Source organism: Harpia harpyja, chromosome Z (genome assembly GCF_026419915.1).
Source record: "Harpia harpyja isolate bHarHar1 chromosome Z, bHarHar1 primary haplotype, whole genome shotgun sequence".
Classification (NCBI taxonomy): domain Eukaryota; kingdom Metazoa; phylum Chordata; class Aves; order Accipitriformes; family Accipitridae; genus Harpia; species Harpia harpyja.
The window spans coordinates 7,387,405-7,410,001 of record NC_068969.1 but is presented as its reverse complement, the minus strand read 5'-3'; the positions used below and the strand labels follow the sequence as shown (position 1 = coordinate 7,410,001).

The 22,597-nt window shown below is 37.5% G+C and overlaps 1 protein-coding gene across 4 annotated transcripts in view; it reads left to right on the top strand.

Moving 5' to 3' along the window:
- The window catches only part of NISCH (nischarin), a 32,201-nt gene extending 9,604 nt beyond the window's left edge, over positions 1-22,597 (top strand). Inside the window, exons 4-21 of one of the 4 annotated variants that reach the window (XM_052776465.1) lie at positions 566-614; positions 2,278-2,441; positions 3,982-4,077; positions 5,763-5,858; positions 6,431-6,583; positions 8,470-8,538; positions 9,008-9,193; positions 9,391-9,519; positions 9,977-10,090; positions 10,939-11,047; positions 13,363-13,484; positions 14,341-14,396; positions 14,902-16,203; positions 16,637-16,811; positions 18,033-18,186; positions 18,782-18,910; positions 19,848-20,009; positions 21,212-22,597. In XM_052776465.1, coding sequence (XP_052632425.1) covers positions 566-614; positions 2,278-2,441; positions 3,982-4,077; positions 5,763-5,858; positions 6,431-6,583; positions 8,470-8,538; positions 9,008-9,193; positions 9,391-9,519; positions 9,977-10,090; positions 10,939-11,047; positions 13,363-13,484; positions 14,341-14,396; positions 14,902-16,203; positions 16,637-16,811; positions 18,033-18,186; positions 18,782-18,910; positions 19,848-20,009; positions 21,212-21,840 — 3,894 coding nt within the window. In that variant the 3' untranslated portion in view covers positions 21,841-22,597. Of the gene's footprint in view, positions 1-565; positions 615-2,277; positions 2,442-3,981; positions 4,078-5,762; positions 5,859-6,430; positions 6,584-8,469; positions 8,539-9,007; positions 9,194-9,390; positions 9,520-9,976; positions 10,091-10,938; positions 11,056-13,362; positions 13,488-14,340; positions 14,403-14,901; positions 16,204-16,636; positions 16,812-18,032; positions 18,187-18,781; positions 18,911-19,847; positions 20,010-21,211 lie in introns of those variants that run through there. The other 3 variants (XM_052776464.1, XR_008233433.1, XM_052776466.1) reach the window with 3 other exon arrangements.

Genomic DNA, 22,597 nt, shown 5'->3' with positions numbered 1-22,597 from the left:
ATGGAGAAAAGGGGCTTTTGCATTGCTCTGCAGCAAGCATAATAGAGTTGAAGTCCAGAAGACTAATTACTTTTTATATATCTCTTCTTCCCTGTAGACCTGTTAATCTAAAGTTTTCTGTGCATTAGTGATATTCTGAGGAAATGTTGAGTGATTGATGCATTAGGTTAGTCTTAACGTTAACATTTGAAGAACACTATACTTGTAATAGTTTCTTCAAAACCGAGCTTTCTTTCAAGTTGGGCTAATGATGGCTAGTAATAGTTGCTCTAGTTGCTGTTGCCCTTTTCTAATATATTCAGGATGTGATTATTTAAATGTAGTTCAGTATCTTCCAGGTTGGAAATTAAAATAATATGAAATTAAATAATTTCAGGTCATTTTTATGAAGTATTTTCAAGTTACAAAGAAATCCATAAGACACAAGCACAGTTGATTTCTGTTTTAAAAAAAAAAAAGTCCTGTGCCACAGCAAAAAAGGGAGACTTCAGCAAAGGTACGTGTTGAAAAATTGGAACCATAAGTATGTAAATAACATTTGATTACAACAGTTTATTCTTTGCAGGAGATCAATGGGATCACTGCTGCATTGGCTGAAGAGCTATTCCACAAAGGTAAAGAACCTGCAAGAATTTAACTGGGAATGGTTTCCTCTATGTACATACATTCATATACCTGTGATTTTGAATCTCCAGGCAATGAGAGATGAATTTTCCATGTCAGACTATGAGATTTTTTTTTTCCCCTTCTTTCTCTTCACCTTTTTGTTGCTGTTTACACTTTGATTCAAGCTGCATTTTGGGAGGAGCTGTAACGGAAACAAAACAGAGAAATTGGTGAATTTAGGTTTTGGAAAGGGCCTACTAGTCTGTCCTTAAAGGATAGGATGTGGTACTGGTGATCAGAAGCTTTTGTTAAGCTTTTTGTCTTGGTATGTTTTAGTGTAACCTGTAAGGAAATTTGTTTTATATCAATGAGTCCTGATACAGTGTGTGTTAAATGCAAGAGGCCACTTTACATATCTAAATTAATATTGTTCTTCCAGAATTCAGGAAACATGACACCTTCTGGTCAGTTAATTAAAGGATGGCCTTTTCTGAGGCTGGCAGATGAAAATTACATGCACTTACTGTAACTGCAACAGCTGTAACTGGTTCATTAACAGCAGGAGGCATGTGAAATGAGTAACCAATGCTAATTTTGTTTTGAAGGACATGCTAGATGCTACTGTATAATTCCAGTTGGCTGAGGTGATAGGTGATGCATTTTTCAGCATGCCATTTCAAACTGTTCTGGCACAAAATTAACTTTAGGTGAAGCCATTTCAGAGGGTCTGCTCAGCAAATTTTGGAACAATTTTAAGGAAGCTCCTGAAGAAATCTTCCCTGACTTTGTAGTGCCTGCAGTCTCACTGATACCAGCATCATTGGTGTCTGACTGCTGTATATTAGTGTAGCCTTCCAGTAATGTGCAGCTGGAATCTTGGACTTGCTCCCACTGAAGCCAAAGGCAATTTTACTCCTCAGAGCATTTCTGAGAACTCTGCTTATCATGAAAGCTGATGCTCTCTTGTCTATGAAGTCAAACTGATGTCCCTAAAAGGAAGAGGAGAAGGATATTAATTTCACATGTGTGTGTTTTGACTGCTGTAGTCCATGTTCACTCTTATGGTGCCTTCAGAGAGGCTTTTGGATGCTGTTTCCCACTGTTCCTAGAATGAAATGGGATTGTAAAAATATTATCAGATAATGCATTTCCTGTTCTGGGAGTTTGCATTGGTATTAGTGTGGTGAAAGTCCTCATACTTTCCAAGAAAACATATTTGCTACAGTTCTGCATTTAGGCAGTGTAGCAAAAGATGTAAGGCCTGGTTTTTAGATGGCAGGCACTGCTTTTTCTGAATAGAGTAAGTCCTAACTGCTATAGAACTTAGGGATATCTCAGAAAAAGTTTAGTATCTCTTACATTATATAAGTGAACCTTGATTCCAGTCCTGTTAAGGTTGAGGGAAATTTGCCATTAGTTGTGTTAGGAGCTTCAGGCTTGTATGATGAGTGCCCATTTGAACACCTAGGTTATTTTGGTGTTAAAAAAAATTCTTAATTCAGCTGTTGTAGTTTAAAGTGGCAAAAAAGGACATTGTTTTGGTACCTCAATTATGAGCTTAGAGTATAAATGACAAACATCTAATCTCTAACATCACATCTTCCATGTACCACTTATTGTTTTGTAGCCATCGGAGCATTGTGTTTGATACCATCATACTCTGTTTTTCAGGAGAGCAGTTATTAATGGCTGGAGAAGTCTTCACGATCAGACCCTTGCAGTTATATGCTGTCACTCAACAGTTGCTACAGGGGAAGCCTACGTGTGCTAATGGAGATGCCAAAACAGATCTAGGTCATATTCTAGATTTCACTTGTAGACTCAAGTATTTAAAGGTGAGCTATACTTGCACAAATACCGGAGATGTTGTTTCTACCAGACTGACATGATTCTTAGCATACTTTTGGAGTCTAGTTTGAATGCACAAGAACTTTAAGGATAGTAAACAAGTGCAAGCATTTGGAAGTCAATGTTAAACAGGTGTTTATTGTCAACCTTCAATAGCATATAGTTCTCTAAGAGATGTTGATTGTCTGATGTGGTCTCTTCAGCAGTGCTCTCTGTAGAGATGCAGTCACAGAATCTTAGTGGGTGCTAGTAGGAATAGGGTGATAGATAAATACTATTCTCTTCAACCCTGCATTCTTTGCAGACACTGTGCGTAGGCCAGTGTATATGTATACATATGCATACATGCATATAAATCCTGTCCCCTTTCTCACCTTTGACTGTATCTGTTAGTTTGGGTTTTTTTAACTTTCAAAAACCTCAGTTTCATAGATGAGATGGCCCTGAATTTCTAGCTAAAATACCATTTCAGAATAAATGTAAAATGGCCTCAGAACAGATCATTTTTGTCTGGAGCCAATTTTTTTTCCTACCAAATAAGTGGATTGGAAAGACTTTTCCTGAGTAATTTTTTTAGCACTGCTTGCTATAGCTCAAACTCTTTTTAGCCCCTTTCTTACAAGAAGAGCTTCCTTTTAACTGTGTGGTGTGTTCAAAGGGGAAACAAAGTAGTGGATTGGGGGAAGCTTCACTGGAGTACTTAGGAAGTTGTGAAAGCAAAACCACAGCTGTGCTCGTATTTCTGTGGATCTTCAGTTGCCTTTGCCATCCTCTGTGTATAGAATGCTCTGAACAGAGGATTCTCTGGCTGGAGAAGAGCATATAATTTAGAAAAATACCAATCTTCAGAACTTCTGGCACTTCTGAATGCTTGTGAGTGGGCACCTTCAGACCTTGTAAGATACATATGAGACCAGAAAAAGACCTTAGATATTTCTCCCAAAATTATATTCACAGCAAACATAAATGAAACCACCTGTCTCTTATGCTGTTGAAATGCTGTGGGGCCAGAATCCAATGACCACATGGAAATACTAGATGCATTTTTATTAGATGTGTACCAGTGTCTAATGTTTTCTTCAAACTCATCTTGTCAATGCCTTGAACTTCATCCCCTGTAGTGGAATTGAAGACCGTTCTGTCTTGGAGGATCCAGATATTTCAAGGAAATTGTTTTTAGTGAATGCTGCTCTGGCTTGGTCAGCCGAGAATGAAGCCTTGGTCGGTCTTGCCTATGGTATCTTTTTGGGGTTTTTTTTGCATGCCCCATGTGCTACAAAATACAAGCACAAGGTGGCAGTTCAAGTTCAGTGCTTCAAGATTAGTGTGCTTAGCTGGAGCAACTACAATTTTTTCCTGAAGAGTTAATCGGCAAGTTTCATGAATAATTCCACACTTGAAAAATTGGTTGGACTTTGGCTGTCTTTCCAAGATGCTGTATTTTTGCTATTGCCTGTGTAAGACTATCTGAAATGTGGACAAGCTGGATTATGTGTACTGACTCTGTTCTTAAATGTTGATTACTAGGTCACTGGAACAGGGGGACCTTTTGGAACCAGTAACATTCAGGAGCATCTCTTGCCTTTTGATCTGTCAATTTTCAAATCACTTCATCAAATAGAGGTATGACTGAGATACTGCTCATAATTTTATAGAGGCTCTGTGAATGCCAGGTCTGCTGCATGTCTCAGAATTGTATGCTTTGATTTGGTGCTAGAGTTGGGGACTGCAATGTTTAGAAGGGCTGTTTCATTTGTGAAACAATGTTTTGGGTGTGGTTTTGGTTTTTTTTTTTTCACAAGTCTTGGAAATAAGGATGCCAAATTTAAATGTTTAGAATAGCTTGTACTGTGTGTGTCAAGAAGAATGTGATTTCCAGCATATACACAAGACCTAAAACAGGGTGGCTTTCCATTGCCTTGAAGGTCTAACAAATGGGCTATAATGGGATCTCTTATTACAAAGTACTTTTTGGAAAGTGCCAAATATTTGTGAAAATGTGATGTTAAATTTGCTTGTGGAAGTATGCTTTTGGGTATAGTGCTTCTTGCTTGATAATTTGCAGAATTTTTTCATTGGTCTGCTTTCAGTGTGAGTGACAGGGTTTCTAGTAGAAGTTATTCAATGAGTATTTTATGAAATACTTTTCTGACCACTTTGGATCTTTCTAGAGAGATAATATCTGATTTTGTCTTGCAGTCTGTACTCTGTGTCCACTTTTGGTGTGCTGCACAGCACATTTCCAGATGCTGTACCTCTTCTAGTATATGAACACAATTGTCTCATTGATATGAGACTGACTTGGTTAAAAACTGAAGTGGATTTCTGAAGTCAGTGATTTATTGACACTTTATTGTGGGAAAGAAACTACAGTGGGCTGAAGAGTGGGAGAGTCTAAGATACTGCAGAGATGATATTGCAGAATAGTATCAATTTTCCCCTTTCCTGTGAGCATAGATAGTTTTAGGTGTAGCTTTGCTTCATGTGGGGGGGAAAAAAAGGGGCTTTAGTCTTGAAGACTTTTGTAATTGTATGTTTGTGAAAAGTTTTGGATTGACTGGCACCAGACTGACATTTTCATCTAGTAGTAAATACTTCCAAAAATTAACAGTGTTAATCTGGAAAGAATATTTTTTTCAAGGGTGGCGGGAGCTCTGTGTCTCAGTTTGGTGTGGTTTCCCTGATACACCAGCAAACGTGCTAGTTGTGGTTGCACAGTGTGTGACCGTCTACAGAGAAGGACCTGGTTGCTGGACAGAGGCTGTAGCAGACCTTTGGTGGTGTTCCAAATTGAGCTACAGAAAAAAGACTTTGTGATCTTAAACTTAGTCTGTGCAATTAGCTCACTAGTGTATTAAATGCTTGGATTACTATCCTCACTTCCTAGGCATTTCTTTTTTCTTACAGTAAAGAACTTACAATACCTAAGTAAATGTGTCTGCAGGTAAAGCCATAGCTTGAAATACTTCTTTTTGGTAACAGTAAAATACTGTGCCCTGTTAAACTGCCTGGGTCGTGTTACCTTGAAGAATACATGGGGTGGGTAGAAAGGCAATGGAGAAGAAGCTTTGTTCAAATAAATGTTTGAATTTCACTTTTCTGTGGTCGTGTCTCTAATTTCTTGCTTTAGCTTTACCAAATGTTGGTATTTCTGACCTGATAATCTCAGAAAATTTTAAGGGAGTGCTGTAACTACTTTCCAAATTGGTAGAGAATCTGCTATTGAAGCTTTTAGCTGCCTCTTCCATGTCTCATATTTGTCTGTTCTAGCATTTCTGACTTTGTAGTATAACTATTTTTTTAAATAGATCAGTCATTGTGGGGGAAAGCTTATCAAAGGGCTGACTTCATCAAAACATGCTCTGGCCACAATGAGTGTTCGATATTCAGCAACATCAATGAAGGTAAGAGTGAGTTCCTACTTCTGGTGAGTGTTCAAAGCACCTGCAAAAATAATGTGCCCATTGTGGAAATTCCATTTGGAGTCCACATACTTTTCTGTACTGCCTGTTGCAGGTTCTGCTTTTAAAACCATGGAACTGAAAGGGTTTGCTAACCTTTCAGAATCTCAACTTTGAGTGGAGACAGTGTTTGTGTGTGTCCCTTCACAGGGACATTTCTGATGCTTTTATTGGAATGTATGCTTCTGTTACTCCTCCAGAACCAAATGCATATGTCTTATTCTTTTCTCTGGGCTTTGATTTGGCAAGGGATATCCAGTACCATAATTTTCACAGTCCCTCTGTTCTATCACATTCCCCAATTTGGATTGGCTGCTAGTGTTGGAACTCCCTGCCTGTAGATCTAAAATAATTGACCCAGTCAGCTAACATTTTAAGACTTACAACTTTAATCTAGGTGATTATAAAGCTTAGAAATCTTCCTTACTTACATAAGGTTGTTTGGATTGTTTGCAAAACTATTAGCTTCCAATGAAGATATAAGCATAATATTTTAGTGTGCTTGTCTTAAATAGGAAATCCTTGTGCCTGAGGCCTCTGAGTTTGATCAGTGGGAGCCAGAGGGTGCAACTTCAAGTTGTCCAGTGACAGCAGTTATCCCAACTTGGAGAACTTTAACAACTTTGGATATGAGTCACAATAGCATATCTCAAATTGATGATTCAGTGGTAAGAAATATTTTTTAATTTGTGGAAAAAAGTATGACTGATCTGCTGTGGTACATTACACAGCAGGTATTTTGCATTTAGTTTATGTATCTTTTTTCTGGAAGATTTTCAGTTGCACTTACTTCATGCTTATTAGCTACACAAGTTAATGCTTAGGAGATTTTTTTCTTTTACTACTTTGATATTTGTCCTGGTTTTGGCTGGGATAGAGTTAATTTTCTTTCTAGTAGCTGGTATGGTGTTATGTTTTGGATTTAGTATGAGAATAATGTTAACACACTGATGTTTTCAGTTGTTGCTAAGTAGTGTTTATACTAAGTCAAAGATTTTTCAGCTTCTCATGCCCAGTCAGCAAGAAGGCTGGAGGGGCACAAGAAGTTGGGAGGGGACACAGCCAGGACAGCTGACCCAAACTGGCCAAAGGAATATTCCATACCATATGATGTCATGCCTAGTATATATACTGGGGGGAGTTGGCTGGGGAGGGTGATTGCTGCTCAGGAACTAACTGGGCATCAGTCAGTGAGTGGTGAGCAATTGCATTGTGCATCACTTGTTTTGTATATTCCAATTCTTTTATTATTATTATTGTAATTCCATTCTTACTACTATCATTATTATTATTTTCTTTCTGTACTATTAAACTTTTTATCTCAACCCATGAGTTTTACTTTTTTTTTGCAATTCTCTCTCCCATCCAACTGTGGCGGGGGGGATGAGTGAGTGGCTTAGTTACTGACTGGGATTAAACCATGACAGTATTTTCTTTGCTAAAGGAGCAAAGTTTGTCATTCTGTGCTCTGTAAGCAGCACTTCCATGAATAGTGACTTTTTGAAACATGCTTTTACTGTTTGCATTGGCCTTAGGCCACTTACAAAAGTTGGGGGTTTTTTTGGGGGGGTGTTTGTTTTTTTTTTTTTTTAAAAAGAGCAAAACACCTCTTCAGCTCAACTTTGGAGTGTTATCAAGGCTGAAGCTTCCTGCATATTGAAAAACCTGTGGCTTGCTGGCAGCTGCCTTGACATCAGAACAATATGAAGAGCATGGAAACAAAATTTGGAGTATTTTGCCAGTACCTTAGAATTACATTTTGTAAATCAGTTATTAAAAAAAAAATCTAGCATTCATCACTAGAAAATGTGTCAAATATGAACATGACTTTTTACTTGAGCTGCTCTTGTGAAGCAGGAAGCAGTTATGTCTGTAGCTAGACATACATGGTCTAGACATAGACTAGAGATCATGGACTTGGAGTGCAGTTTTCTTCAGGTTTTTTTGTGATGTAGACTTAGGGTGTTTCAGGTCTGAGTCCAGGTCTTAACTACAACCAAAATGAAGTGGATGCAGATACGTTGATGTCAAAATTCTACATCAAATTCAAGGTTTGAGTCCTCCAAAAATAAAAGGCTTTCTGGGTTAAAGTGCATTTTCGAGAGGTTTGTGTGACCTTGTAATGCTTGGCTAGTGTAATCAAAACATGGAAACAAATCACTCATTCTGGTTTTTGGTACTATCGTCTTTATCCACGTTCTTGTGTAACATAGATATACTTGTTAGATAAGACGGAAACACCTATTAATGTGTTTGATCTATAGTTAATGGGTCTAAACTGGGAGCAACTTACTTGTCTTCAGTGAGAAACCAGGTTTCAAATTAAAACTTAACCATGCTCCTTGAAGTAACCTGGTTTTCTTAAAAGCAAGATTAAACTCTTTTGTTGCACTAGGTCATACAGAATACTTTTTTAATACCAAAAGCTGAGAAGAGAGGCTGTGCATCAGATGATACCTTTCCTTTGCTTGTTGGTCAGCTGATAGTGAAGGAAGTATGGCCTGATTTATAAGCTAAAATGCATTTAACACATGCATTTTTTCTTGTCTTCTAGAAATTAATTCCAAAGATTGAATTCCTGGATTTGAGTCACAATGGGGTGTCTCTGGTGGAAAATTTACAGGCAAGTGATGCTTTCAAAGGTGACTTTTTTTCCCCCCAGACTTCCTGGACCTTAGAACACAGATTTTCTTGCTTTAGAATTTTGTTGCTCATCTTTCTCATGGAGAATAGTTTAAGCCCAAATAGCTTATCCGCCATAACATCAAATAATCTTTTAATGGTGCGCTTCTTACTTGCTCTGGATATTTTAATTTCTTTGCCAATATTGACATAAAACATTTAGTTTTTAACTAAATTCATTCACTGCCAGCTGTATCTAGTGCGTTGGTAAAAATGTAGTTGAGGAAGTTCCCTTTCTACAAGCTTGAACCTGTGTAATCAACAATTTCATGTCATGTTTTTCATGCTAGGCAGTGTCCAGCAAGAAAACACTGTTGCACAAAAAAATGATCAAGCCATAATACAATGTCTTTGATATTGTTTAATTTTAATGAATTGGTGCATGACATGGATTTTCTGTGCTTTTGTAGCATCTTTACAACCTTGTTCACCTAGACTTATCCTACAATAAGCTTACATCACTAGAAGGTGTTCACACAAAACTGGGAAACATCAAAACTCTGAATTTAGCAGGAAATCAGCTGGAAAGGCTGTGTGGTCTTAACAAACTGTACTCATTAGTCAACTTGGATCTGAGCAACAACAAAATAGAACAGGTAACTTGATTTTCAGTGTTGAATTATGCTTTAGATCACAAGCAATGTCTTTCAGTGGGTGAAACTGCAAATAAATAAAAGTGGCTGTAGCGATTTTTTTTCCTGCTTATTGTATGTAATTTATGCAAGAAATGCTCAGTCTGTATGTTCATTTTCATTTAGCCAATCTGTATTCATCCTTATTCAAAAACTTCCAGATTGATGAAGTAAAAAATATAGGAAACCTCCCGTGCTTAGAAAAGGTGGTCTTATCCAGCAATCCACTGAGCATCATCCCTGATTACCGGACCAAAGTACTTGCTCAGTTTGGGGACAGGGCCTCAGAGGTAAGCCATGGTGCACTTCTTCCTTTGAAGCTGGAACTTGAAAAAATCTTTTTTAAAGCCTGGTGAGGAAAGTAGTGTTAATGTTCCAAAACTTGATGAGTCTTTAGTGTATGTTGGAGAAGGTCTTTCTTTAGAGAATGAAACCATATTAACATTATTCAGCTATGCTCCTGGATCTGAACAAAGGTCTACCTTGTCTTCATTGGGTAACAGTATGTTAATATTGAAACAGAGTTGTGCTAGAAGGGTGTTAAGCTTACCAAGCGTTTCTGAGTTTGCACTGAATTCCTATCATGTTGGAGCAAGGTCTAATGTGATAATTGTTTTTGTGTAATGGTTACAAAGATGCACATAGTTTGTATTGAGTGGAGGTGATTTTTGATTATTACATTAATAAAAATAAATTGCAGAGCTGCCTTGTTTTCAATATTTTTCGGATGTTTTCACATTTTTTTAGGTCTGTTTGGATAACATAGTTACCACAGAAAAGGAACTAGATACTGTGGAAGTGCTAAAAGCTATTCAAAAAGCAAAGGAGGTGAAATACAAACTGAGCAACTCTGATAAAAAGGTGAGTTTGCTGTGAGAGGAGTAGAATGCACTGTGTACAACAGAAGCTTACAAAAAGACTTCTACAAATTAGATCTAAACGGAATTCATTAAACTTTCCTTAGCGTTAAAGTTTTTACACTTTTCGTGCTTTAAAGTTGTATGAACTTTTAGTGTTGCCTCTTTTTCCTATTTAGTTTTCAGTGTAATTTCAGTAATTACCTGACCTTCCTTTTTGTGCTGGCTTAGGAGAGAGGAAGTGGGAGGAAAAGATAAAATGACTTAATGGTGTACACAATGAATATGCAGTTGACCTTAACAGCCATATTTTGTCTTATGCAAGTACTGTAGGGGTGTGATTTTACTGCTTATGTTGCAAAGTACTGAAATGACTTTCCCAGACTTTCTTCTTGTGGATATTTAGCAGTGGGAAAGAATCAGAATTCTGAATCCTCCTTGCCTTCTCTCATGTGTGTCTGTGTGCTGTGTAGTTGGTTAGTCTTGTTTTAGTAATAAACTTATTATCAGAACCTATCTTGTCCCAACAGTGTCCCTGTTTTCATTCTCTCATGGTTTGTGAAACTCGCTGCTAGTTTTGTCAATACAGTGATTAGTCAGTGATCAGAATGACCTCTCTAAATGAATTCTTAGTGGGATTCCACTTAGTGTGAAAATAGAAACTTCAGAGGATGTGATGCACTGCCCCCTGCCTATTCCACCCCCCCCCCCCCCCCCCAAAAAAAAAAAAGCTGGCATTAACTTTCCTTTTAGTAAAACTGAGAACTTGTGTAGGCTTACTTTAGTTCAGGATCTAATGTGTCCTGTGTATTTAGGTTTTTTTCTTTAATCACTGCATACTTTCTTTATTAGATCAGTGAGGACTCCAGGCTCACTGCTGCCAGCTCCAAATCAAACTGTTCTTCTCTTACTGTTCGTCCTTCCTCTCCCTCTCTGCCTCGTCCTGTCAGCTCCAGCCAAGGTAATCATGTATGTATCGTGCTGCTGGGCTGAGCCTCTTGGTTCTGCTTTTCTAAGCTGCATTGATATACATGAATATTATGTGCATGGATATAGGGCTTATCAAGACAAAGCAGAAAGACCTGGTAGTATTGGCTTAGAAAATGGAAAGTTGTATGTGAATCAGCAAAACTGACCTGTTGTTCGCTGTAGTGTTAATTAACTGTAGTGGCAGTTTGGGTACAGGACTTCTTTTACTGCACCATCCTGCAGAAATCACCAGCAGAGGACTATGTATCTTTTCCTAGTTTAGATACACACCTTAATGGAAAACTGTGGCATGTATAGACATGTTTTAAAATTGTTTCTCTACCTGTTCTTGGTCTGCAAAATATGAGGTCAAGCAGCATATGTTCCATTATTGCTTTTTTGCAAGAGCTGCATTTCTATCAAACCAGAAGGAAGATAGGAAAAGGAGATGAGTAAAAGACGGTTGTGGGATTAGTGTTCTGGCTGAGCCTGTGATTTCAGCACATCTGTTGTGCTCTACAGCACCTGCTAACCTTACCTGAAAATTTTTTACTGTATGTTTCAAATAAGGTTGCCTGTTACATTAGGAACTTAGAAGAGTGGCTTATCTTTCGTCTTTTGCAGGGAGCCCATAAGACTGACTTATGTGAATAGTCATTTGTGACTGAGAAGAACAGATAAAGATACTTTTTTTTTTTGCTTTTGCCTAATAAAAACTTAAAGTGCAGTAGGATATGAACAGTGGGAGAAGACTTCGTAACCATTTAAAAGAGCAGGGATTATATTCTCAATAACACGGGGTGGAACAGCTTACTCTTACCAATAAATTGGTGGATGGGGGAGAGAAACATGGCTGAAAAGCTTCATCTTTGAAAAAAGTCCATTGCCGTGATTTCTGCAAAATCAGTAGAGGTTTCTTAGTTCACTCTATAAAAATGGAATTGTTCTGACAGCATTTTATTAAAGGACAGACAAGTTAGATACAGATTTAGTTGCTATTTATGTACATCATTTGCCTTTGTAGTCCTTCTAGATCACTTAATCTGAAGATAAAATGGTTTTTTTTCCAAAATGAAGTCAATGCTAGCTTTAAAGTATTAAGCATTTAAGTTACAGGATTGAGACAGTTTGTCTATGTAACAACATGCAGTTTTATACCAGACTGGCTGTAAAAATGCATACTAGCAGTCACTGACTGTTTAAAAGTTATTCATCAATAGTCTTTTTCTGTTACAGTAAATGTTTAGGAGCAAATGAGTCTTGGGAGAAAAAAAAAACCCCTAGATCTTTTTCTGAAGTACTTGGGAGTTTTATAGAAAGACTGGTATAAGATTCAAGGTTTATTTACTGTAGTCCTTTTCCATAAGGTTCCTTTAGTAGAATCTTGGGGAAGGCTTTTATAAATAGTGGGAAAATGAGGACTAGGGCAGGCTATTTCTCAGCTTTAACAATAGAAATTGATTATTTACTACATATTTAGCTATTGAGGGTTGTTTTCAAAATACTGATTTTGAGAAATCTATTTTTAAAAATGGAAATATGCTAGGCAATTAGTTTCACTTAGACCTTAAATCATGAATAATGGAATTAATTTCCTGATATGCTATTTCTATGAATTGTTTTCTCTGCAGTTTTTCTAGACACCATCTGTTTCCGTAACATATTATTCAAATTAAATGTCACTAGCAAATGGCTTATGGAAAAAGATTAAATATTTTTACAGGAAACAGAAACCCAGAAATAATGCTGTCATGTTCTGTTTTTCCTGTCAATCTGAGTTTCCTTCTTGCTAACACAGTATTTTGTTCAAATAATAAATACTCTCGTGTTTCCTCTGTGAGATGGTTTGATGTAATCTACTAAACTTTACCATCAATCCAGAAAGATATGTGCAGGAGTTGTTATGCTCAAGCCAGAAACATATCCACACTAATTCTGTTGTTTATTTGCACGTTTATATAATTGAGCTGGCTGGCTCAGGGGTAGTATTGAAAATTGATTTGCTCTGTTGTGTCAGTGTAATGCTGTGAACATCAAACAGGCAAAAAGTCAAATGTGCCTGAGAATGTTGGTGTATATGCATTTATAAGTTTTTACTGATGATTCAGCTTTGAACCCTTCAAAAAGTTTCCGAATAAGGCGAGATGATTGTCTTAAGTGGCATTTGAGAGACCAGACCTTCTGAGTCTAGTTAAAGGTTTACAGTCAGGTCTTATACAATTTTAATTCCACTTGTTTGGCAAATGCTATTAGACATTCATTTTGGTTTTACTTCAGTGATTTAAGAGCTGTTTATATTTGTTCTAGAAATAATTTGTGAAGAAACAGTCCTAGCCAGCAGTTTTTTGCAATCCAGTGGTTCGACTCCTACAGACCATACAGTTCCCCAGAGATGCTTTGAAATACCAGACTCCAGATGTAAATACCAGGTAGTTGCCATCCTTCTGTTTGTTTAATGGTACTTTAAAAAGTGTTTTTGCAAGCTTATTTCTGATATTAAACTTCTGTTATCATAGTAATCCATAGCAAAGTTTTTTGATTCTCAGAGCTATTATAATGTAAAAGGAGGTAGCCCCAAATTTGAATCAAGGGGTTGGTCCACCTTGTAAATTAAATGCATAATCCAAGTTTACCAGAGTTGCAGAGAATTGTTGTCACTTTGTCATGACTTTGAGATGCTTACCCAATATTAGTATCACATCATTTAATATCCACTTAGATACTGAGTGTAAGACTTCTATCATATCTACTTTCTTGCTAGTAGAGTGGAAGGATCTTCTCCCTGTCAATAGGTAATGGCCTTAATTTGTCTCCTTCAAACTCCTGCTGTTTGATAACTTCTGTATTGTGATTTCATTTGTTGTATTGGAAACACTCTTCATATGCATGGCTTCAAGGAATGAGACAGCAAGACTTGGGGGAATCTCTTCCTTTGCTACTGATATAGTTGGTCTTTGTCAAGTTTCTTCACCTTTTTGCCTCACTTCAGTAAAAATGTATCATGTGCTGAAATGTCTATGGGTCACAGGTTGGATCTGTTTTCGAGCTAGCAGTGGAGTTCATTCTTTTCCTGCCTTAATTGAATGCCCAACCTAAAGTAAACAGTGTTTCAGGATCCTCAAAGGATAGCTGTTCAGCTGCCCATGAGTACAAGAGTCAGGACTTTACAGTGAGTCGGCTAGCTTTAAAAAGCGGGAGCCAATGTTAACTTTGCTTTTCATGTATGCTGAAGTCTGACAGCAGCTGTAAGTAGTTGATAGCTTCCTGATGTTTTCTTCTCCTTAGGCACCTGCCTCCCTACTGGATTCATGCAAAGAGTATGGAAGTGGTCATCATACGTGGTAAGCTAGATGTCTAAGTTCTGGTTTAAATCCTTGTTAGCTTTTGGGTAATAAAAGTGGATGCTGCATTTTTAAACCTGGCCTTTAAGGCAAAACAGTCTCATTGCATGCTGCCTCTGTTTGTTTTGTTTTTTTTTTTTAACCAAAATCAATTTCATGGTGTAAAGTGTTTTTAACCTTTGAACTATGGAATGCAGTTGGTAGTTTCAAAACCAGCAATAGCTGTACTACAAAGTGCTTTAACTTGTAAGGATATGCTTATTGGGGATGGGAAATGGAAGATGAGTTAAACATTTCAGTTTTTACTTTCTATAGAATTACATGCTACCAGCCTTTAAAATCAATGGCTGTGTGCAGTACAAAGATGTTTTACAAAATTACACTGACTTAACTGTATTAAAAAGAGTAAACCTCAAAGTTCTAAGCAGCAGCACCATGAATTGTAGGTAGCTATGACTGTTTTTAAACTGAAGCTTGTACTTACTGTGGCTTATCTCTTTTGAAGTTTTGATTGTTCAGAGGAAGAACACTGTGCGGTGCCTGACCCCTGTAACACCATCATCTTGCCTTTTAATTGTATGTCATACACTGCCACAAACCAAGATTTTATCCAGCACCTTTCTGCCTTGATAGTGCAGACTGTGCAGAGATCACCCCCCTCCTTTACAGAGAATAAAGGAAGTGATTCCAGAACCACAGACAAAGAAGATGGATATTTTGAAATGGGACTTCATGAAGGAGATCAGACTTTTGAGTTCACTACTTCAGATACTCGGTCATCTGACAACATAACGGAGAGTATTGACGTAGTCAAAATCCTCTGGAGTTTTTCTATTCACATTCATAAAGGACTCAGGCAGTTTGCTTCATGTTTGGTTTTGACCAATGATATGCTAGCTGTGTTTGAGATTCCTCATCAGGAATTGAGAGGAAATTGCCAGCACATCCCTTCTGCCTTGAAATTAACACTGTGTTTTCCATATACTGATCTAATAGAATTTGGCTTCCTCCTGCCAGAAATCTGCTTAACACTGAAGCTGAAAAACAGTGACAACTGCTTGCTTATTGTTTCAGACTCCCAGAATCTTCAAGACTTTTATTCCTGTTTACACACCTGTTGCTGTCAACACCACACATCAGTGTTACCAAGCTCCACATTGTACTGTGGAAAAGCAAATCTCCAAGAGTTTCTCTGTCAGCTTATGGAATTGAATTGCATTTCAGCAGAAGAAGTTGAAATAAAAGGTTGTTTCCCAACATATCTTGTTTATGGGAATAAAACCAATGTTCAGAAAATCTTGCATCAACCAGAGTCAGCTGGCAATAACAAAGAATGGTCAAAAAATGTTTTGTGTTCTGCACTTTATTCCTCAGTGTATAAATCTTCTGACCAGGATCCCTGTGTGGTCCATCCGTGTTGGATATTTCTAACACCCCAGCATTTGTATATAGTAAAGGTGGATTTCAGTTTACTGCCAGGTAAATGGGTAGGCACAGAAGAGTTGGGAAGCGTATTTAAGCTCAACAGGATTCCGTTAGCATCACTTGTGTTGCATCCGACTCATGGTTCCATCCAGCAGAAGGGTTCATTTTTGGATGGGCATGTGCTGGAGTTGCTCGTTGGATACAGATTTGTTAGAGCAGTTTTTGTTCTACCTCATGAGAAATTCCACTTTCTAAGAATCTACAGTCTTTTAAGGACACTCCTGCAGGATGTTAAGACTATTATTATTTTCAAAGCTTCAAGCAAATCAGATGCTGTAAGAAATCATGTTGTGGAGGCAAACAGACATGGTCAGTCAGCAAGGTAACAATTCCCATAAAAGGTCTGTTGCGCAGTGCTGAACTTAATGTGGCCTAGCCAGTGTGTTTGCAGTTGTCATTGTAATTATTTTTGGCCTGTAGTATTGATGGAAGTACTTTTTCATTCTGCTAGTCTGTAGCATGTGTGAATGGTTATCCTGGACTGTATCTGTCTACCTCTTTTTTTGTTCCTGTTTTGTTTTATCGTTGCAATATAAAATGTATTTTCTTGTGGAAGGAGACTTCCTATTGTGCTCGCAGGCTGAGATCATGGCAGATTGACAGCTATGCTCAAGATAAATCATTTAAAGTAAACTATTAAGGATAGAAGTTGCCTGTTCCTAATTTCTGAATGAAAAATAAAGTGTTAATTCTTGCAGGGGAAGAGCTGTGTATTTCCTTAAATTTTGATGATGTGTTTTCTGGATCTTTTCTAGCTTTTGCAAGCCTCATCTGATGCTGTCATCTTTATATCCATCTGAATTTCTCATGCAGAAGATAACAGAAGATAACCAGATTCCTGTTCACCTTCATGTCTCTGTGTCTCTGCAGTATGTGGCTGGGCTGAAAGGAAATGCCCTAGTTGAGTTTTTCCATGGCAATGTTGCAGAGGTATTGTGCCCAGCCCAGGTGTATAAAAAAAATGCCTGTGGCCTTTCAGTACTAGACAGTCTTTTAAAAAGAACTTTCCCAATCAAACTTAAAAACAAGAGTTAAGCTCTGTGAAACCTGGAAGTGTTTTGGGCAGAAACCTGTTTGTGTTTCTCCATTTTGGGTTCCCTGCTACAGCGATTGGGATCCTGCCAGGGATATTTTGCCTTCAGGATCCTTAATGCAGAACAGGAGAGTACATTAGTGTATATCTTGAAGATATGATTACTCCAAGAATGTTCCTCTTTTCTTTCCTTTTGCCACTTTAAAGAAGTAACTGGAGTGGAATTATTTTGGGATGATATCTAGTTAAATCAATAAATAAGCATCCTGACTCCTTTGTGTAGTATTGGTGCACGAATACAACACATGTGCATGGCTGTAGGTACTCCAGAAACATGAGCAGATAAACCTAATTTATGAAAAACAGATTTATAGTCTGTATGGGGAACATAAAATTTAAAAGTACAAATCTTACCTTAAATTCACAGCGTGGCTTTTTGAGTGATAAACCATTGTGGTCTGAGTACAAATGTCAATTGAAAAGCTTATTGAGAAATAGAGACTTTTTATTCCCTTACCTTGCTTCCAAATCTTTTAAGTAAGCACAAGTTAAAGTTGTGCTTCTCTTCTTACACCAGGAGAAGCTGATAAAGAAAGGTTACTCTCTTGAGGATTTGCAGTAAGCTCATCAAGCTAGAAGCTGGGAAGATGCCTAGTTGGAACAGCAGCTGTAGTGGGCAAGCTTTGTTTCTGTCCTCTCTTAAGGATCTTTGAATCCAACCCCGCAGTGGCATCCGAAGGCTCAATAGACTAGTTGAGGCTTGGGAGTCACTGCTCATCTATTGATTAAAATTTTGGATGCAGTATCTATTCTAGAAAGCCTTTCTTGTGCACTAGATGTTTTTATTTTTTCTAGTTTTGGTCAGAAAACAAGGAATAATTGGAATAATTAGACCACAACAGAAAAATAATTTTCTTATGTAAACACAAGAGACTTTCAGTAGACTGCTGCAGTGTTTAGCAGCTTTGAGGTGAACTTATGCTCTTTGACTATAGCATGTTCAAATGCTTCAGATTTTGAAATTGTTTTTCTAGTAGTCTAAAATTGCCTCTAAGATGATGAACTATCTGAAATATCAAAGTGTGCAAGTGATTTATGAAATACAATTTACATCTTAGGTGGAAAATGAAGAGTTGAGACATCTCATGTGGTCTTCAGTTCTGTTTTACAAGACTCCCAATGTGGAAGTGATGGCTTGTGTGCTTCTCTCAACAAAAGCTATTTACTTTCTGTTGGATGATTCTTTCATTCATGCTGATGAGCACCAGTCAGGTAAGATAGCTATTTTGATCCTTTAATAAGGTTACCAACTTAATCCCTGTCTGTGTGTTTGTCTTCAGTTTAAGTACCAGTTTTTGTTGATACTCTTACTTGGACATCCTAGTTGAGGGAGAGAGTGGCACAGTTTGCTGTATGCAAAGTACTTGCACAAGGATTTTATAGTCAAAAACCAGGGTCTTGAGTCATGGCTGCTTCTCAAAAGAGACCCTTCCATGTGCCATTGTATCCGTGCTTTTCTTGGATGTCATTTCATAGTCCCTAGCATCACCTGGGTAGCTAAAGGCTCTTTCATAACCAAAATGGTAAATGAAGGGTAATGAAACTCATGGTGTGCCTTCAATTCATGCGAGTGGTGTGTTAATGAATCTGCTGATTTAAATCTGTGATGTGATGGCTACTTCAAGAAACACTGCTAACGAGGGGATTTGGTTGTATTTGCTTGAGAAATTATTAGCTAGTATTCCCACTTTCTTCCTAACTTCTTCCTTCAAGTGTGATATAGGTACAAGATTTTAATATAAAAAAATATGCTTATGGAAAGAAGAATTTTTTTTTTACTTTTTTATTGTATATCCTTTTTCAACAGATTTTTGGAACAAAGAAAACTCGGATTGTGAAAATAGTTCTTTCCATCTCTCTTGCTGCTTTGTGCTAAAACTTAATGACCTGCAGTCAGTAAATGTTGGCCTGTTTGACCAATACTTCCGAATTACTGGTGAGTGCATCTTGTGCTTTAAGTTTTTCCAGTTCTATTTTGTCTGTTTAGTCTTGTCTTAGATGGATTCCTGTCTTTATTTTATTAGTGAAAGGGAAGAGTATATTATTTTGTTGCTGCTTAAAAAAATCAAGTTAATGTAACATTGGTGCTCTACTAGCAGGCTGATAATACTGTCTTGCAACATCTTGTAATTGAGGTAACTGGGAAGCTTAATATCAATGAACTAATTGGTCCCACAAGTGCTTTTAAAAATTGTCCTGTCTTAAGGACACATCGAAAGGGAACTCTAAAGACTTTCTTGTTGTTCTGAGGCGTTGGCTTGCAACAAAGAGTAAAATCAAGGTACTGCCCACGTTGCAAAGTGCGTAGTTGATGGTTGACTTTTTGGGTAGAAAATGAGGCCTTAAAGTTTATGAAAGGTAATGATGTCAACTTAAAATTTAATGTAAATAACATGGGTAAAGTTTCTGGGCTGGTGCGTTGCCTGAGTCCCACTACATGTGAACCATACATTCCTGTATTCTAAAATGTCTTCTAATTGTGTTGAGACCTTGATGCGGGGGGAATCTCTCTTGCAGAAATTATTTAAAGTACCTTACACAAAGAAAGCTGAGGGCAGTTTTTTCTGTAAGATAAACTGTAAACATAAGTTGATGATAAAGTTGAACCTCTACAGCAATAGTTGAACAGTTAAATCATAAGTGTATGTCATTTTAAATCAAGAGAAATTATATTCTTTATTTTTTGAGGGATTTGTAAGGATTCTATTATTCTTTTCCAAGGATTTGAAAGCTTTCTGAATTATGATGCATGTTTTCAGGAGGAATAATCCTAGCATGAAATCTTTTTTGGTGACGGTTGCATGTTTGTTGAAGAAATTAGGATAATGCCACATACAGATCTGTGAGTGGTTTATATTCTTTTCTCTCTTCAGGACACTCTGCAGATCATATAGTCACCTGCCTGACAAGAGACAGTTACAACACTCACACATTCATACAGCAGCTTATGGCAGTTCTGTCATTGCTTGCACGCACACCTTCACCTGAACCAGTAGATAAAGACTTCTACTCTGAATTTGGGAGTAAAAATACAGGTAAGTGGTCTTTTCTGCATGTCATGAGTTATTTAGGCATCGTACTTAAGGCATCATTTAAAGTGTACCGATTAAAAACTCTCGAGGGAAATTTATGCATCAATTGTTTCCTATTTGATACTTCAACCAAAATCCCTGACTTCAGTTATCTTGCATGTGTCTTATCTGAACAGAATTGTTAAATATAGTCAGTCTTGTACATGTGAAGTTAGTGGTGGCTTCTTGAGTCCAGCAGAAAGAGCACTTCCTATACAGTATTTTGGGGAGTGTAGCTCCCGCTGCAAGTTTCAGCCTAACCTATGAAGTTTTGTAAGCCTTCAAAGAACGGTGAAGATAAAGTCTGAAGGTTACATTTTTTGTCACTTGGTCAAATAAAAGAATCCTGTCATTCTGTGAGAATGTAGTGAAGTGAAAGCTAGACTTTTTTAAGGTGTGTTAGGTTCAATTCCAGTATCAGGTGAAACTTTTTTGCTTAGAATTCTGAAAGCCAGTTAAAGGCATGAAATAAAATGGCATTTTTGTGAAGAACGATTGTTATTGCTACTTTTTTAAGGAGCTGTGTAAGCCCAGAAAGTGCAAGGTTTGATGGGAAGTCATACCTTTTATTTGACCAATTGGTTTATGTGAAAAAAGCAGGCATGCTTCCTTCAAGCTTTTCTATGTTGTATTTCAGCACTTAGAGGGAGTAAGCGACTGCAGTGTCACCTCCTGCCAGAGAGTAGCATGGAGCAGAGGAATGTCCACATCTAGTAGGGATATAAGAGTCTTCTTTTTCTGTTTTTATTGTATTTCTGCCTTTTCTCTCTGCTCAAAAGAAAAGTTTGTGTTCAGTGATCTGATAATGCTTTCAGTGAGTTCAGAACTGGGGAGTGGGAAGGAGGCAGGGGAGGTCAGCTGGTAGGGAGGTAAATAGTCTCTGATGAGAATCCAGCTGTATTTCCTTTAGTTCAGGGTGATGGCAGAAGAAGTTATGTGGTTAGAAACTGCAGAAAAGTATGTTGGTAATGCAAGAGAGACTCCAGTAGAGATCTGCCATCCAAATAAAATTATTCCAATATTGTATATAAGTAAAACCATAAATGAATAAGTACAAAACTTGAATTCTTCCAGCTGCAGCCAACTATCAAAGGTTTTTGCTTATCCTAATGCATTAAGTATTGTATAGTACTGAATAGAAGTGTAATAATATATGTTTCTTGCAGGAAAAATGGAGAATTATGAACTGATTCACTCTAGCAGAGTAAAATTTATTTATCCAAATGAAGAGGAAATTGGGGACCTTGCTTTTCTAGTGGCAGAGAAGATGGATGGTTTGACTAATCTTCAGTCCCTCAACATCCTTCTGTATGTGTTGGCGTTTCAAGTAAATCATGTTGAAGGATCTGCCCAAAACACTAGTTCACTTCAACCTAAAACACTTATATTAACCAGCTCTGATTTGTTCCTCTTTGATGAAGATTATATCAGTTACCCACTACCTGAATTTGCTAAGGAACCACCAAAGAGAGATAAGTATCAGCTTGCAGATGGAAGACGGATCCGGGATTTAGATAGAGTACTTATGGGTTATCAGACATATCCGCAGGCCCTTACATTTGTGTTTGATGATGTTCAGAATCAGGATCTGATGCAGAATTTAACTCTGGATCATTTTGGAGAAACTGATAGTGCCCCAAAGGGAAATGCTAATCAAGAAGGCATCAGGAGCAGAGAGATCCAGTGGTACATCTTTATTCCAAGCGCAGAAAGCAGGGAGAAGTTAATCTCATTGCTTGCAAGGCAGTGGGAGATCCTGTGTGGTAGGGAACTCCCTTTGGAACTCACTGGGTAGATACTGCACAGCTAAGTGATTTCAGTGTCTATTATAAAGCAAAGCACAGTGTTTAAATAGATAGCGCCTGTCAAGTTATGTTTTTTTGAATAAGGAGCTGACCTGGACTACCTTGCTCCCTAGTGCAGTGAACATTTAATAGTACGTAGACATATTCTGAAGTGTTAACTGGGGACTGAACTTCTTGTAAAGTCTATTTTTTATGCAATAGTATATAGTGAAAAAAATCATGAGACATCCTGGGAAACTGTATGGAAAAATTAAGGAGTCAACACTAGATATGCTGTTGTCTAGGGCTGTTAAGGTTTCTGCTATTTTTCTGTATATATCAGTCTTGCTGTTCTATACATTCTAATGTGTAAATAAGGGTAAATGCTTGTGTATGTTCAAGTGCAATGTTCTTTGTACGAGAAGTATTTTGGGTATGCTGCTAATGCTTATTATTTAATGATCTTAGTTTTACATATGGGTTTTTTGAGGCCAAATGTAATTATTTGCTGCCAATCATGAACTCAGCAGTAAAGTTGGAGCCACAAGCAGGTGACAAATTTTCGTATGAAATTATTTTCATAGGTATTTTTCCTTATCCTAGGATAAAGAATTGCCTGTTAAAGATCCACTCAGTATTGTCTTGAAAGTGGAAATACCCAACATGGGTATAGAGCATTTTGTCAGCAAATAATGAATCCGTATCTCTGAACACAAAGTCTTTCTTTTGCCTATCTTATCAATACAAATAAAGTGTAATTTGACAGTT